We start from the raw sequence: 18,455 nt of genomic DNA, 5'->3' as shown, positions 1-18,455 counted from the left end.
GTATGGCAGCCGTATCTTTTTTTTTTTTTTTTTTTAACTCATATGCAACATAATATGATAAGATCAAGCGTTTTTCTACAGAAAAGCTAGAAAGAAGATGTGGAAATTAAGCAACTGATCACTATGTTTAAAGCATATTTTGTTAATGCAATTGTTGAGACACACAATAAATGCACTGCGCATAATTGATTCGGCCGTAGTCAAAGGTTAGGGAAACATATTTTATTTGTTTGGAAAATTACTCCCCCAGAGGAGCTGGGGGAGGTGTGTGTGGATCGGGAGGTCTGGGCAGCTTTGCTTGAGCTGCTGCCCGGGTGACCTGACTCCGGATAAAGCGGTAGAAAATGGATGGATGACTGACAAGGCCTGCAGTGGCCTTAAAAAAAAAAAAAGTTAAATTTTTTAAACTATTTCAGATTCGTCCCAGACCACACCTCATCGAACATCGAAACAGTATTGATGGGAGTATGACAGCAATCTTCAACATTTTTATGACCAGCTTTATGTTCTATTATGTTAAAAACATGATCACAATACAACTGTTACCACAACAAATTAGATATGGCTGAGCCCATCAATCAGACTGAACAACAGTTTTCATTTAACTTGCTCTAATCTGACTGAAAATGGCAGTACTACCAAATTTATATTGACCCATTGACAGTGGGTGATTTTGTATTTAATCATTTTAATTCTTTTTTTATGTACATGCTATGTTATTTTTGTGCTACTACATTTTTAACTTTGCCTTTTATTGCAATTAAAAATTTTTTTGAAAGCTTTGTGTTTAGATGATGTGAACGTTGCTATACAAATAATATAAATAGAATGATTATTACTGGCATTATGTTTGTCTCGGCTAAACAATATTTGATTCATGACATTTGGGGAAGAACCTTTTTGATCTGGGCACTTTAGCAAACACCTGAACTCAAACTTTTGAATGAAAACACTTTGATCGTCCTGGTGTGGCTTAGGCATAAAAACTTGGCACATAAAATGATGCTTGAGTCCTACCAGATCACTTTCTTCTTCATCCTCTCTCTTGGGTTCTGTGGGCTCATCATCAGGATTGAAGTCTTCCATTTCAACCTAATGACACAAAAACACCAGTTTTTCCTCTGTTGCCAACTATGAGATTCTCAAAGCCTTCACCTTCAAGTGGGGCCAATGTACCACCAAGCTGTTTTGGCGTTCAGTTTGTACGGTTGCATACAATCAACATTCAATCAATCAATCAATCAATCAACTTTTTTCTTATATAGCGCCAAATCACAACAAACAGTTGCCCCAAGGCGCTCAAGCACACTACCATCAAGGATCAAACCCACAAACTGCACTGTTGTCACCATAATCTATGTTGATGACCGAAAAATAGAAGTTTCAGAAGGGTCGTATCTCACCTCTTCTATTGCAGCATCCTGAAGCAGAGACCTGACATCAAGACGCACCATGTGACGCGGCGAACTCTCCCAGTTGTTGGACATCTGTGCACAACATACTCCATCAAAAAGTCCACAAAGCAGCAGGGCTGTACATTAACTCTTGAAAGCATACACCAATTACAATTGCAACGTTTAACTTTAATTTCAAATGACTGGTCGAATGTTATATTTGCAACATCAAACAATACCCTCTCATTTTAAAAGTGTGTCTCAATTTAAAATGATTAGGAGTAAAACAAAACAATACAATCATGATTCATAAACTCTTCTGTACAACAGTCTAAGTCTCAATTCTGCACATCACATCAGACTGAATTATATACTGTTTTTTTTACTGAATATTTTTTCATGAGCTCGACAAAAAAATTCAAGCGGGGCAAGATTTTGCTGTTATTAATAACTGCTACCTGAATGTCTAAAACTGAGATCCAAGACCGTGTGAAAGTAAAGCTCGTGCCAAACAAGAGGCACCATTCTAAATGTGTTTGCAACATTTAATGGACCCTCTTTGACATTACAGACCTTCATTATGTCCTTGTGTGAGCGTCCATGGACATTCCGCTTTGTACACGTCTGACTGTCTGCAGTGATTTCCGCAAGATACACCTTCAAATAAACAGGTTTTAAGAATGGGCTTGAAGCAGATAAAGAAAAAAAAATATATTTTTTCAGACTAACATTAAATCACAACTCACCTCAAACCCTTTAGTTTTAGCTGCACTCCAGAACTGTTCAAAATGTTTCACCCTGTCGTTAATAGTGTCTAAAATAATGAAGGGGAAAAAGCCATCATCCAATGTTTTCTTAAAGGTTTTCAGCATGCTGCTCCGGTAGGTATCCTCCATCTCTGGCTCATACTCGTACTCAAGAACCTGCAAAATAGTTTGACCAGTTTTAAGACTTACAATTATATGACAAATACTCATATTTAAAAATAACCACAGTTTATTCAACCTACGATGACACTGCGTGTTTACATTTTAAAACGCTACCCACCTTTTTCTTCACCCGTTTCCCTGTGTCTGGGTCTTTTTCAGTTTTCTCAACCTCCGTCATGAAATAGTCATCCAAAACAAGAACTCTTGGCGGGGCACCGCCACATTCTACTTCCTTGTCCTGAATAATGTAAACAGGACAGAAAAGTAAAGATTTCATATTTATATTTGCATTACTACACAAGTCGTAGTCATATATTTGTAAAAATGCACACAGGAGGGAAAAAATGTATTGACGCAGACTATGGTGGGGATTTGCTGCACAGATAACTCGGATTATAATTCATTTTAGTTCTTTCCAAAGTGTGCTCTGTCAGATACTGCATGTGGACAGTGAGAGGCTTTAAAAATGATTTTTAATTTTATGATAAAGTTGAACTTTACCATCAAATATTTATGCAAAATATGCTAATTCAGAACCTACAGTACAGATACATTATAATACTGCATGCCATTTTAGTATGCCTACTTTCACATAAAATTAGCCTGATTATGAAATAAATATTATTATATGGCTGCGATGCTACGCGTGCTCTGAATGACTGATTTCGGTCCAATGTTTTCCCATATTCAAACGGTTACAATGACAATCAGTCTGAAACGCGTTACAAACCAGAAAGCTAAAAACACAATTAGAAAAACCAAGTTGGACATGAACATACTCCATAAATATTTAAATAGCATCAGAAAAAAAAAATACACAGATCCATATAGGTTGCTAGCTTACCAGCTAATGACCGGACCATCTGTTAGCAAGTTCTTCATGGAAGTGAAGCAAACAAAAGGAATTACTACCTTCGCTTACTCGGTGTGTATGGGATAATCAGGCCTCTGCTTTTTCGCTAACGCTCGGCCCGTACTTACACCCCAGTCTGATATTTTCCCGTACAGACCGAGCAAGCGAGGTTAATAATCCTTTAATACATTACCAGTAAAATGATTAAGTCAAATTAACTGTCTGCAGAAGATTTTCAGATTTCAAAGTGGGCTGTGACATTCTGAAGTTTTGGAACTGCTGGAAGAATTCATTGTTTTTCCCACAAAACTACAGTTTAAAATCAAACAAACAAAAAACATCCAGACTGTAATGAAGTATGCATTCTGATGTCCAATTTTAATTGTTGCAGTATCAGCTTTAGATACTCTGAATTTCTTGAATCAAAAGATTCTCATTTATTACTGCTGTGATGTGATGGTTTGGCTTCACTCACCCTTATAAGTTTGGCCACGTGGCTTTTCCCGCTGCCCGGAAGACCTCTCATGATGATTACGATCTGTCAAAAAATGTATTTCTTAAAGTACTGTTGAAATTCAAGTAACTACTCTATATACACTGCAGATAAGAAACTTTCCATACCCTTTCTGGTCGTGATAATCTTCCAGGTGACTTGAGGAGGTCGTCAATATTTTTTATTTCTGGTTTCTTCTCGACTCTTGGGGGTGGCAGAGGTGGTAGAGAAGGTGCAGTGACGGACCCACGGTCCTCCGGGTAACTTCTTCGGTCCTCTGCATGACATTATGTAGAATTGAAGTCCTTGTTTTAATGACACTCTTGTGTAATTAGGGCTTAGAGTGTGTTTCCACTTAGCAAAGCAGTTTGCTGTGCATAAATGTTGATGTGAGACTGAACGTACTGAAAGGTGAGGAGCCACGGCCAAAACGCTCAGGTCCACTGTGGTCAAGTCCAACGCGCTCGTAAGGAGGTCGATCATACCCAGCAGGCCTTCCATAATGATCATCTCGATCATGACTGGCACCGCGGTCCACGCTGCGGACATCCCTGTCTCTTTCCCTGTATCCTGAGCGAAGAGGTCTACACACACACACAAAGTCGGATGATCAGACTTTCTTTCCCCAACAGAACCTATCATCTGAAACGGGCACACACTGATGACCAATCACAATGTATAACACAATTTAATACCTTTCTTCAACCATGGACTGTGTGCTTGAATTAAGAACAGACAAACAGAAAACAACATTACATACGTACTGAAGACGTACTCTTCCAGGTGCACTGATGAAATATTACCTGTCGTCTCGAGGTGGGTACCGTTCCCTCTCATATCTCTCCCGTTCATAATCATGCAGAGGCTCGTCTCTGTACAATTCCCTCTCCCTACTGTATTCCCGGCGGTCCATGTATGGATCGGACCGTCTTTCATAATACGGGTCTCTGCCATACAGCTCTCTTGGGCCGAGAAGTTCTAGGAGGAAAATAAAATAGCCACATATGACAATCTCAAAGCAAACCATTCTGAGCAGCAAAAGACCAATTTCAAACTTAAAACTTTAGCTCACCCTTTTCATAACCCCTGTCTGGCACAGGGTCAGGCCTCAACACAATCCTCTCACCATAAGAAATCCGCTCAACAGTGGTGCCAGACTCTAAAACAATGAGTGTTAATTTCACAGTAAAATCTGCCAACGTTTTAGGCTGTCACATCTTGGAAATCATTCACAAACATTTAGCAGTGCTACTCTTACCAGGCCCTTGGCCATGTGAATAATCCACAGTCCTTGGGATCACTGGAGTTGTGGGTTCTGCAGGTACAGATGATGAAGTGATAGAATTGGGATCCCAAGACAAGGGACCAGTCGCCGTGTTCCCACTTGCACTCATTATCTGAAAAATTGAAGATTTGATAAGAAAGAGATGTACACTAAGGTCACAAACCAAGTGAGTAAAAAGTTGAAAAAATAAATAAAAACAATGCTGAATTGTTTAGAAAGTAACAAGGAAATACTGCTGACCGTCCACAGGATTACATTTTTATGTGGTTCTTAAAGAACTACAAAGTGAAGCAATGTGCAACTGTTAAAACATTTTAGAACATTTCTTGTTCTTACATTCAGCAGTTAGTGGTGTAGTTTGTCATGTTGCTGCTCTGCGTAGCAACTATGACTAGAGTAACGAAAAGGACACACCCTTCATGCGCATAAGGTTCTTTTTCACACTCATTCAAGATTTGGATGCCAAAGAGAGTAATTTAACATTTTCTTAATTTAATTTTAGTCTTGATGGATCATGGGATTTACAGTTGTATGCAAAAGTTTGGGCACCCCTGATGATTTCCAAGATTTTCTTTTGTAAATCATTGGTTGTTTGGATCAGAATTTTCAGTTAAATATATCATATAGCAGACAAACACACTGATATTTGAGAAGTAAAATGAATTTTATAGGATTTACAGAAAGTGTGCAATAATTATTTAAACAAAAGTAGGCAGGTGCATAAATTTGGGCACCACACACACACACAAAAATACATCAATATTTAGTACGTAGATCCTCCTTTTGCAGAAATAACAGCCTCTAAATGCTTCCTATAGATTCCAATAAGAGTCTTGATTCTGGTTGAAGGTATTTTGGACCATTCTTCTTTACAAAACATCTCAGGTTTGTTGGTTTCTGAGCATGGACAGCCCACTTAAAATCACATCACAGATTTTTGATAATATTCAGGTCTGGAGAATGAGATGGTCATTTCAGAACATTGTTCTTGTTCCTCTGCATGAATGCCTTAATAGATTTTGAGCAGTTTTTTGGGTCGTTGTCTTGTTGAAAGATCCAGCCCCGGTGCAACTTCAACTTTGTCACAGATTCATGAACATTGTTCTCAAGAATCTGCTGATATTGACTGGACTCCATGTGACCCTCAACTTTAACAAGATTCACAGTACCTGCACTGGCCACACAGCATGATGGAACCACCTCCAAATTTTACTGTTGGTAGCAAGTGTTTTTTCTTGGAATGCTGTGTTCTTTTTCAGCCATGCATACCGCCCCTTGTTATGTCAAAATAACTCAATTATAGATTCATCAGTCCACAGCACCTTATTCTAAAATGAAGCTGGATTGTCCAAATGTGGTTTAGCAAACCTCAAGCGACTGTGGTGTGTACGCAGAAAAGGCTTCATCTGCATTACAGAACCATACAGCATCTCCTTGTGCAAAGTGCGCTGTATAGTTGAACGATGCACAGAGACACTATCTGCAGCAAGATCATGTTGTAGGTCTTTGGAGCAGGTCTGTGGGTTGACTATGACTGTTCTCACCATCCTTCACTTCAGCTTATCTGAGATTTTTCTTGGCCTGCCACTTCAGGCCTTAACTAGTACTGCGTATGTGGTCTTCCATTTCCTCACTATGTTCCTCACAGTGGAAACTGACAGCTGAAATCTCTGAGATAGCTTTTTGCATCCTTCCCCTAAACCACGATGTTGAACAATTTTTGTTTTCAGGTCATTTGAGAGTTGTTTAGAGGCTCCCATGTTTCCACTCATTAGAAGAGATGCAAAGAGGGGAAACATTTGCAAATGGCAACCTTAAATACCCTTTCTCATGATTAGATTCACCTGTGTAAGGAGATCAAGGGCCAGTGAGCTTACCAAACCAATTTTGTGTTCCAATAATTAGTGCTAAATGTATTCAAATCAATAAAATGACAAGGGTGCCCAAATTTATGCACCTGCCCAATTTTGTTTAAATAATTATTGCACACTTTTTGTAAATACTAGAAACTTCATTTCACTTCTCAAATATCAGTGTGTTCGTCTGCTATATGATATATTTAACTGAATTTTCTGATCCAGACAACCAATGATTTATAAAGGAAAATCATGAAAATTATCAGGAGTGCCCAAACTTTGCATACAACTCTATTTTCATTGCATGCAGAATGCTGACGCATTGACCAATATCTGTGATAAACGCTGAGGTGAATGAATGAGGTGCCAAGTTAATTTTCTTGTTGTGGCACAAAGCGCAGGTGGGACTTCTTTAAAAACACTACGTTTCTTCAGCCACAACAAGGAATTAAAATATTTACAGACTTTGCTTACCAAAATCAGGACACTTTAAGTGGCTATGTTTTTGTCAGGCTGTGATGATGAATCAGACTGAAAAGAACAGGTAAGATTAAAACTTTATATTTAATCAGTGTGTGAATGGGTTTAATATTTGAAATAGTCTAAACTTTTCAGATGACTGCAGCTTTGAGCCAATCAATGCACAGTATCAATGAACATGTTTCGACTTATGAGTAAATTACAAGAAACGTGTCAACAATTGCATAACTTATCTCCAACTTCTTGCCCGTATATGCGGGACGTATCAGCCATATGCTAGCATATGCTGAAAATACTGTGCATGCCCAAAATGTTTTGACATACTCACCCTATTATGACATATATCACTGTATGCCAGCATTTTTAATACGGTCGGCATATGCTGGTTAAATCGTCAAGGTGTAAAAGGGATGTTACATAATAGATTACGTCAATGCCTTGTCGCATCACTAAACCTGACAGATTTTATCTAATTTGATCTGAGTAGTAATACTCCAGATGGATAAATAGCAAGTACAAAAGGAACCTATTCCAGCACCCCTACCCCCTTTCCACTCGGTGCAAGAGAAAATTTAGAAGTTACAGCAGAAAAGCTCCACATGTGCCACTGAAGGCCATGCTGCACTTTACACAATGTAACTGATGAGGCTTCAACCAACTGGTGGATTTAGTGATTTTACCATATTTTGAGTCAACGTATTGAGGCATTCATTATAATTTACCTTCAGAGCATCCCTGACTTCTGGTGGGATCTCCAAACCGAGAAGACCAGCTGGAAGTTCGGGCAGGACTTCAGATGGTGCAGGATGAGATTCAGCAGTCTTCCCTTCCTGCATTTCTCTGTATGCCCCAAAAGAAAGACAAATTCACACAATGATTTATCTTCAATGCCCCATGCAGGTTTCTCCCATTTATGGAATCAATAATGAAATCTGAGAAATTACCTCATCAGTTTGAGCTCTTGAGCAGCTTTCAGAATGATCTCATGCTGACGCTGAGACAGCGCAAGGACACCTGCTCCAGATGTCCCTTGTGGTGCTGGGTCAACTGTGTGTTCGGGTGTATTTGTAACAGGTGCAAGAGGGTCTGGTGCTATATCCAAAGGAGGTTCTTCTCTGTAGTCATCATAGTGAGGTCTGCGAACCTCATAAGCTGGAGGATACTCTCTGCCTGGTGGTGTGGCAAGCCTTGGAGGCCTATCCCATTCATAAGGCGCCGGTGAGCCTTCACGCTGGTAAGCTGGCTCATGCCCGTACTCACGGATTCTAAGTTCCCCTCTTTCCCTATCATCTTCTTCATATGGATATGGGTACCCTCTTTCTCTTTCCTCTCGCCAGTGCTCATCTCTTAATCGTTCTGGTAATGGCATATGGGAGTAATAATCCTTCTCAGGAGGAACATGTTCGCCATCCCAGTTTGGGGGATAATATGGGTCCTCGTACTCATCAGGCGGATAGTCCCGGGGAGGTCGCCAGCCATATCCATCTTCCCCATGACCATAATCCTGGACATAACCCTCAATAACTCTTTCTTCATACGCCTCACGAGGTGGCCCTGGATGCCTTATTCCTCTAGCCATTCCTCGACCCCTAGGTGGTCTCCTGATTCCTTCTCTATCCATTATATCATGTGGAAGCAAAGGAGGACGTCTGCCATGTGGGTCATGCAACCCCAATTCTCGTTCCATTTCCTCATCATATAGTGGCTCCCCAATGGGATCCCTCATGTCATGAGGTGGAACTAGATGCCTGCCTCTTTCCACATCAGGATACATCGGACGACCATGAGGGTCAGGGCCATGGAACAGTGGGTACCTTTTTGGGTCCATTTCTATGGAATCAGTGTCCAATGACTCAGGATCCATCGGTCTGTGTACTGGAGGAGGGCGCCCTCGACCTTGATGCATGAAACTAGGATGACCACGTGGAGGTCGTCCTCGGACAGGTGGAAATGGTGGTCTCATGCCTCTCACTGGAGGTCTCCTTTCTTCCCAGTAAACATCCTCTTCTTCCAAGTACTCAGCAGTCTCAGGTTCCTCCCAGTGCCTATCCATTGATTCTTCTTCTTCAATTTGTGAAACCCCTCTTATTGAAGGTGGGCCTCCCCTCCACACAGGTGGTCTTCCTCGACCCATCGGCGGGCCACCTCGACCCATCGGCGGGCCGCCTCGACCCATGGGCGGGTGGCCCCGACCCATGGGCGGTCCGCCCCGACCCATGGGCGGTCCGCCCCGACCCATGGGCGGTCCGCCCCGACCCATGGGCGGTCCGCCCCGACCCATGGGCGGTCCGCCCCGACCCATAGCAGATCCTACTATAGGCTCTTCATAATAATCTTCCTCTGTTGTGAAGTGATGATCCTCTGGTATCCACATGTCTTGTGTATTTTGTACTTCTGGTTGTTCATCACCAAACTCTTCGTATGAGGGGTCTTGCCACTGATAATCTTCATGCATGCTCAAGTCATTGTCGGGTGGCATGTAGTCATGAGACATTTTATCCATACTGTCACCAAGTGGTACTGTGTTTGGCCCCCTAAAATCTCCACGGCCTCTCTGTCCACGCCCACGTGCAAGAGGTACTGCAGGATTACCTCGTCCTCTACCAAGTAGAGGCGTGGCTGGCTCAGGTTTAGACTCTGTGCTAGGAAGCTGAACCTCTTGTTGGATTTCAGGAGGGATGGAACCAAGTTGGGGTTTGGTATTTGTCAGGTCTGTATTTGGTGTTACAGTATTCTGAGATGACCCAGGAGATTTTATGGAGGGCTCACTGCTATCAACTTTAGACTTGTCACTATTGTCAGACTCCTTCTTGTCACGGGTATCTTCTGGGTCTGTACTTGTTTGTAATGTCTGAGGGATGGGGTCATTCGGGACAAAAAAGCCTTCATTTACAAGCATGCTGTCAACAGTCATATCATCAGCATTCATCTTATTTGTCTTTGATTTGTCTTTTTCTGTCACAGTCTGTGGTTGTCCTTCTGGCTTTACTGGAATCTTGGAATCAATATTGACTGGCTGTTTTTCTGTATCAGATTGAGAATCCATCTGCTCATTTTGCTCAAGGACAGGCAGACACTCAAAGCGATTTGGAGTAATGGGGTGCACTGGAGGCTGCTGCCCAAACTGAGGTTGAGGTGCTCTTGGGGACTCAAATCTGGAAGGACATTCAAAGTGTTGCTGCGGTGGCTCAAACCTGGGTGGGCCATCAAAGTGGTGCCTTGTTTGGCCAAATCTGGGTGGCACATCAAAGCGTTGCTGTGGTTGATCAAACCTTTGGGGACCATCAAAACGTGGTGGTGGCAAGTCAAATCTTGGAGGTGCATTAAAACGGTGCTGTGGCTGGTCAAACCTTGGGGGACCATCAAAACAGGGTGGTGGCTTATCAAAACCTCGCGGACCATCAAAGTGATGCCGTGGCTGGTCAAATCTTGGGGGACCATCAAATCTGTGCTGTGGTTGGTCAAACCTTGGGGGACCATCAAAACGTTGCTGTGGTTGGTCAAATCTGAGGTTACCTCTGTTAACAGCAAGAGAACAAAGGATAATCAATCAAATAAGATGTAATAATGATGCAAAACCAGTTTCAGTAACTGAAAGCATTTTTTTCCAGTTTCTTTTTTTTTTCATAAAAATGTTTCAGTCATTGTAAACATTCATGACTGCATGAATTCCAAGATTATAATTTTATCTGGAAAAACAATATTCAGTTGGCCACTGAACTGTATCTAATTCTATTTTACTGTTTTGCTAAAGGGTCTGTCCATATGAAATCACTGGCGTCCTCCTGACTGACCATCTCTGGTTTGCTTCATACTTTCACAAACTGTTATCATTTCCAGTAAACACCATACAAAATTTCTGCCTTGTGTATTTATTAGTTTTTGAGATATTGGGGCTTTAAAAATGGGTTGTGACACTGATTTTATTATAAAACAAATGGCACAGAAAAATATGCTAAGCTCAATAAGTCATTACTTTTGAACTACTGCTGGATGTGTGAAATCTTTGGCAGTTGTTCTTAGGTATGAGATGTCCAACTACTATAAAAGATCAATAGTTGCATATGTGTCAGTTTATATTTAGATGAAAACTGCAAAGAAAAAAAAATCATTTGTGCTTTGGAGGAGTTTTAGCCCTCAGCATTTCCACATTGAAGCACATCAGCTCTTTTAAATGTTGGTACTTATTTCTCATGTTAGAATACTGTTAACTAAGTATTTTTCTAAAAAAAATAACATTTTCTGAATATGAGGCATTAAAAAAATCTTTTCAAGCCTATATTTCAAATGCATATTGCTTGAGTATAACAAGGCATAGCATAAAAAAAGAATTATGCCACTGTAAAGAGCCTGTCTTCATGAATATAGTCACAAATTCTGAAGCTGGTATTTTGAACCAAACTATGCATATTTATTAAGGAATCAAATACACCATGTTTCCCCACAAACAGAAATGTAAAATATAGAGCCACTGTACTTAAAATACAATCACCCTGAAATATTCACTTCCTCATTTGACGCAATTTACAGTGGCCTCACTGAACTTTCACCAAAAGTGCTCAACTGAACACTCTACAAATACAAATTAAAACCCAGGAATATCTTAAAGTAATCCTTTTCTGAATCAAAATTGTCTCAATTGCTGAGGATGTAGCTCACCTTGGCCCACCATCACTGCTGAAGTTTGGTGGCTGTACGGTGGGTGGTACTGGAGCTCTAGCTTCTACTCCAGCAGGGTTACCGCCAGTGACAGGGAGTGCAGAAGGTGGATATGGACCTTGGGCACTCAGACCAACAGCACTCTGGGATTGCTGCACATTTGTACTAACAGACTGCTGCTGAAACTGCACATTATGGCCAGTGTACTGCCCGTATTCTCCAATCATCCCACCGCTGTACTGTGTCGAAGCATACGGCATCATGGTACGGAGTGTGGCCACTCGCTCGTGAAGATGGGCATTGGTAGCACTCATTTGTTCCTTCCACTGCTTCCACTGGAGCTCATAGTCCTGCAGTTGATCTTTGTGGGGATAGGACTGAAACTGTTCATACCATAGCATGAAAAAGCGCTCCCAGTCTTGGAACAAAGGGGTAAACTGCTGCTGCTGCATTTCATAGTGCCTGAGCTGCATTTCTGCAGACATTGACTGCAACAGAGCAAATGGAAAATGAGAATATTTAGATTACCAGCACATTAACATAACAGCGAAATCGTTGAGACGTTACACAATCATTAGACATTCAAAATTTGGTGGGGTGACAGACGATAATTGCTGAGACAAGCTCCAGCACATTTGTAATTTATTTTATAATTTAATTCCAGTTTATTGTAGAATCAGTTTTAAGATTTTGTTTGTTTAAAGCCATTAATGTCCTTGCTCTGTTGTACCTGTCAAAAATTTAACTCCCCGCACTTACAGTCGGGCATCGCGGTCATCTGGTCAATGTTATTTAGAAGCTCCATGGTCAAAATATAAACTTTGGTGCCAGTGTGCTTCAGCAGCTGCTGGCCCCAAACTGCGGAACAAGCTACGCCCCGAATTACGCACGATTTCTGACTGAGCACGTTTTAAATCAAAGCTCAAGACTTTAATACCTAGTGGTGCTGTGATGTTTTGCTTTTACGTGCCTTATTTATTTAAATTCTATGTATGTATGCTTTTATTCTTGTGAATTTTATTTCTTGATTTTACTGTCAAAGCACTTTGGCCACCTTTTGGCTGCTGTAAAGGGCTATATAAATAAAAGTTCACTGATTATTTTTAACCTACCTGTAGGTCAGCAGGCTGCTGAATCAGCTGTTGGTAGCGTTCAAGGATCTGCTGTAGCTTTTCATGCTGTTGCATGAGAGCTTGGTATTGCATTCCGGCCCTCTGCTGCTGGACCTGCTGCCACTGTGCAGCTGCAGCCTGCAACTGCTGCAGGCGTGCAGCCTCCTCTGGGTCCTGTGAGACAGCAGCCTGTAAAAACACACCAAATATAAGATAAATATATCAAAAACATAAAAATGAATTTGTGATGACAGGCAACACAACTGAAAACTACTCACCTGAATTTTAATGTAGTGTTTTATTCAGACAGATTTTATAGCCATTTTAATTGTCATCCTAGGCGATAGATTTCTGAGTTTAAGAGGTTTAGTCGATGGAGTCAGCTAAATATATGTACCGGTATTCAACTCTCTCTGATTTACATAGAGCAAACCCGGTCTCCCACTGCCAATCTCTGGCACCGATTGCCATTGCAATTCCAAAAGTGACAAAACTGAGCCAGAATGTCCACAACAACAGTCTGAATTTGCATGTCACAGTATATACATCAGGTTAGTGCTGATTCCAAGCAACACTGACTGCAGCCCCATGTTCACAAAGGTACTGTATGCAGTCTATATGCACTAACATCTGCACTTATAACAAGATTTCACCACAAAGCTGTAAACTGTCTTCTACTGAAGAGTGCAACATGCCTTTCATAGGATTATGGACATACATTGTATTTCCAGAGGAGATTTAAAGCTCTCACACACCACACTGCACACACTGACTCCTTCAAGGAGCTTAGAGTGCTCTTCAAAACTGAAGCCTCGAATAAGAACGCTTTGAAAATTCCAAAGATTTCTTTGTGTTTGCTGTGCAGTGCATGCAAAAGTACATAAACAAGAAAAGACAAAAGTAGCTGAAAATTGGAGTCTGAACACAAAGGACATGGCTGCAGGAGGCGCAAAAATAATGTTTCAGGACATTCCTATGCTCTGTGACAGGTATCAACGGATCTGCATGGATCATGGAGCTGGACATTTTGTTCACACGATTGATGATCATTTATTTTTTATCCCTGCTTACTCCAATTAAAGGTCATGGGGTTGGGGGAGAGGACTGGAGCCTATCTCAGTGGTCACGGAGCATGAGCCAGGGCTCACCCAAGACAAGACGCCAGTCTATCGCAGGGCCACATACAGACATTATGTGTAAGGCAGTATCACTTCAGTAAAGTGCTATGACCAAGACAAGTTTACACTGATCTTAAATTCAGGCATACTTACTTCTTTAGGTGGTAGAGGTGGCGCTGGGGGCTGTTCTTTCGGTGGGGGTGGAGGAGGTGCAGTTTTGGGTGTTTCATGTGGTGGAGGAACTAACTGGCTCTGAGGTGGTAGTGGTGGCGCCAGGACTTCATCCTCCTTCTGATTTGGTTTGGTCACTTCCTGTTTTATTTTTTGGAGATTAAGAAGGTGCTGTTTGTACCAAAGCTGCTGTTGATCCTAGTTTAAATGAAAGCAAGAGAGAGAGAGAGAGAGAGAAAAAACAGCTATAAGTCAATAAATTTCATTACGGAGTTGAGTCACTGATGTTACACACAAGATGGCACGCTACTACGAGCAAACAGCAACTGAAGCACGATGGCATCACCTAAACTCTGAGCCCAGTTCCCCAAGTTATGTTATAGTTAGTCACATGTGAGTTTATGGTGCAAACTATTATGCTAGTAGATAATGTGTGGGGTTAAAAATGCCAAAGAAACTGGTGAGGTGGCTACTCAATGGAGAAAAACAGGAAGTTATACATTACAGCAGAATAAATGTGAATGCTAAGAAGGTTTCCACCTCTAACACTTCAATGAATACAATCCATGCTGGTCAACTCCCTTCAATACTACATTCTGTGTTTATGACTTTTCTTTCTACAAAGATGCTGCATTAACACAGACATCAGCAAATGTTTTAGACAATACTACACAGAATACTTTGAATGTGTAGCAAATATTATAGACATATATGCCACTGTTGTGAACTTTCTTTGAATTAAATTTTGTTTGGAAAACCTTTTCTATTTCCCTGGTTGCTTTACTAAAGCATTAAATGGGATCTAAAGACCCATTCCTTTCTGTCTTTTATTTTTTGTGAACCTAGGTTATCAAAGACTGGCTCTTTAAACAAGAAAAAAGGCACATCCATTTGCTTTGACAAGGAGGCCGGGTGATAAGTTTTCCCAGGCAAAATTATATACAAGTCAGAGTCTGATATAACGCCATCCCTCTATAGAAAAAAAAAATTCAACAGATATAAATGCCTGGCAGTACCGCTGTAATATGTCCGAGTATTACAAATACGGATCTGCATGTTGATTTGGTAGTTTTATGTCAGAAGCAAATCCTGACAACTGCACAATGTATGGACAATGTGCAGGGAATCTTCTGCTCTGGAAACAAACGCACAAAACACTTGGCCACCACCCCTGTGCTGCAGTCATAGCTGCAATGCCAATTCTTTACCATTTCAGATGCATCTATATTTAAGTTTTTAAGAAAAATTAATATACAATAATACGTACCATTACTGTTAATCCTTCAAAATTATACCGTGATAATTTCAGGCATTCTTACCTCTTTAGGCGGTGGAGGTGGAGATGGGGGCTCTTCTTTTGGTGGTGGTGGAGGAGGTGCATTTTTCGGTGGTTCGTGTGGTGGGGGAGCCGGCTGGCTCTGATGTGGTAATGGTGGCATCAGGACATCACCCTCTTTCTGATTCTGTTTGGCCTTCTCCTGCCGGAGCTTTTGGAGATTAATCAGATGCTGCTGGTACCAAAGTTGCTGCTGCTCCTAGTTGAAACAATTGCAAGAACACTGATCAGACAATGCACATATGGAAGCTTTTAACACAGAATCATCCTTCATGTCTCGAACACATCATGATTTACAACTTGTTTGCATCAAATAATGCTAACGCGCTAACATTAGCATGCAGTAACTGTGCGCATGTTGAATCATTTAACTGATAATTTAGATCTCACCTCATAATTTCCTAATTTTACATGAGAGAATTTGTAAACTAACAATATACCGTATAAGTCTTGAAGGGGAAAAAATTCATATATAAGTCACACCTTTTTTCTGTATTATCAGCACTTCAATTTGGGATTTTTGTGCACTATTATGTTGTACATCAATGTTCATTAAAGCTTTTACAGAACAAGTTATTTTACTGATTTTTCCCCTGAATAATTGATTGCACACCCTCAACAGAGCTATGGCACAATAATTTCAGCAACCTTAAAATTCAAATAAAGAGTGTTGAACTGATAATATATGGAGATAAACCTTTACCAGCGTGTTGCTGTGGGGATCCACGAGCTCTAGATTGGGTAGTGTTTATAAAATAGGTAGCTGACATTTTTCAAGGGTAGTAATAAATTAAGCAAAGCTTGTATAATGAGTTGGAATGGTGTGTGAGTCCAGAATGTTTTTAGAACCTTAGGCCTCAACAATTTTTAGAAGAGAAACTCAACCCTTTTATTTCCTGTTAAATATGTAATTTTTTAAAAGTTCATTTACTGTATGTATTTATAAATTGTTTAGGTTCTTTTTATCATATACACACAGTATTATTATTTTTTACTTCTATTTTGTCATTTGATTTTTAAATGGACCACAATGGAAATAAGTGTTTTCACTTTCTTGTGTCATCCATGTATTTTTAACGTATTTACAAAATATTATGCACTCACAATTAACTTAACTAAAAATCACTCACTACATTCATGCTTTTAATATAAAGATAACATACCACCCCCTGCTGGAATGGTGTGTAAGTCCAGAATGTAGTTAGCAACATCCATTGTTCAGTGTTGTTATCTAATATCTGTAGCTTCTCCAAGAATATTAGTCCTATCAGCGTTCCATTTTGGCAGTGTTCATCCTTGACCCAAAATACATAAGCATACTCAAAGACAAATGTCCACTCTCCACAGTTTCTCTGTGACTGAAGTTACACACATGCACGCACACATGCAAGGAGAGCATTTTGTCTTTTCTGCATTCTGTCACAAGCAAGTACCTCTAATTTTAGACAGGCAGAAACAGAGATGGTGGTGGAAGACATCAAATGCACTATAGTTTTCACTCATGGTACTGGCAAACATTAAACTTAACTCACTCATGGCACCAGCAACATGACATTAACTAAACTGACTAAACCAATTCAACTACAAAAAAACACAATAAATCAACAACACTGTTAAACTAACATGAACCTCAGTAACAACATTTGAAATCCCCAAACCCCAAACTCCCATGGTGCATTGCAGCACACATCCACTGTTTACTAGTTAGCTAGAATTGCTAATCTCTCCAAAAATATTTGTCCTACCAACTTTCTGTTTTCACAGCGTTCATCCTTGACCCAAAATACTTAAGCATACCAAATGGCAAATGTCAGCTCTCCCTAGTTTTTGCGTGATCAAAGCCAATATGCACGTAAACAGAGGCCACTTGGCTATCATAATATAGATATACATTTATTTTGCTATACCTGGATATTCAAATTAAGGGAAAACATGGTGATGAAGATGTGAACACAGTTCACCTTGAGAGTCGAGACAAGAGTTGAGCAAAAATTCTCAGTCTTATGACACTGAACACTCACAAACTACATATTTTGGATAATTTATTATGATTGACAATAGATTAAAACTGCAGGCTGATCTAAAAATCATTCAGCTAGTTTTGACTTATCTCTTTATGCAGCACTGTTGCAGGAAGACCAAAAAACATTTTGTAAAGAAGCCTGATAATGGAGAAGGCTAACAGTAGCTATGGAAACCAAATCAGTGATTCTATTAATTCCTGGTCATTCACTGAAAAAAGATATTTCTCAAAAGAGCATCTCCAACCTCCTCCCTCCCTCCTTCACACACACACACACACACACACACACACACACACACACACACACACACACACACACACACACACACACACACACACACACACACACACACACACACACACACACACACACACACACACACACACACACACACACACACACACCTCAACAGCAAACTGAGTTCTAAAGGTCAAACATTTGAATATAATCTGTGGATATAGTGATGCAAATACATTTTGCCATTAAGTCATGATATAAACAAGAGTGCATCTCCAACACAGACCAACAGAGGGATCCTCCTCTGTGCCACTTTGTCATGAAACTGTAACTGGTGATGCAATAAACAAAAGTTGTACTACACCAGAGCTGCCCAAATGTGTTCCTGGAGGAAACCAGTCCTGCATGTTTTCATGCCTACATGCTCTACTTACACCTAATTATTTATACTCAGCTTCTCACTGGTTGAGCACACCTGCCAATTAATTAACTGTGGGTGGAGCAGAGA

The 18,455-nt window shown here is 40.5% G+C and overlaps 1 protein-coding gene across 4 annotated transcripts in view; it reads right to left on the bottom strand.

Annotated features, from left to right (window-relative positions):
• ylpm1 (YLP motif containing 1) overlaps positions 1-18,455 on the bottom strand; it is a 49,756-nt gene that overhangs the window by 25,186 nt on the left and 6,115 nt on the right. For 2 of the 4 annotated variants that reach the window (XM_034162390.1, XM_034162387.1), the window contains exons 2-19: positions 15,670-15,885; positions 14,333-14,548; positions 13,062-13,250; positions 11,950-12,437; positions 8,235-10,808; positions 8,013-8,130; positions 4,928-5,066; positions 4,742-4,828; positions 4,473-4,647; positions 4,365-4,388; positions 4,075-4,253; positions 3,798-3,946; positions 3,652-3,714; positions 2,442-2,561; positions 2,141-2,317; positions 1,968-2,051; positions 1,404-1,487; positions 1,018-1,092 (exon numbers count right to left, since the gene is read on the bottom strand). In XM_034162390.1, coding sequence (XP_034018281.1) covers positions 1,018-1,092; positions 1,404-1,487; positions 1,968-2,051; positions 2,141-2,317; positions 2,442-2,561; positions 3,652-3,714; positions 3,798-3,946; positions 4,075-4,253; positions 4,365-4,388; positions 4,473-4,647; positions 4,742-4,828; positions 4,928-5,066; positions 8,013-8,130; positions 8,235-10,808; positions 11,950-12,437; positions 13,062-13,250; positions 14,333-14,548; positions 15,670-15,885 — 5,157 coding nt within the window. The remainder of the gene's footprint in view (positions 1-1,017; positions 1,093-1,403; positions 1,488-1,967; positions 2,052-2,140; positions 2,318-2,441; positions 2,562-3,651; positions 3,715-3,797; positions 3,947-4,074; positions 4,254-4,364; positions 4,389-4,472; positions 4,648-4,741; positions 4,829-4,927; positions 5,067-8,012; positions 8,131-8,234; positions 10,809-11,949; positions 12,438-13,061; positions 13,251-14,332; positions 14,549-15,669; positions 15,886-18,455) is intronic. The other 2 variants (XM_034162388.1, XM_034162389.1) reach the window with 2 other exon arrangements.

Source organism: Thalassophryne amazonica, chromosome 21, assembly GCF_902500255.1.
Source record: "Thalassophryne amazonica chromosome 21, fThaAma1.1, whole genome shotgun sequence".
NCBI classification, from domain to species: Eukaryota; Metazoa; Chordata; class Actinopteri; order Batrachoidiformes; family Batrachoididae; genus Thalassophryne; species Thalassophryne amazonica.
This window is presented reverse-complemented; position numbering and strand designations above follow the sequence as displayed.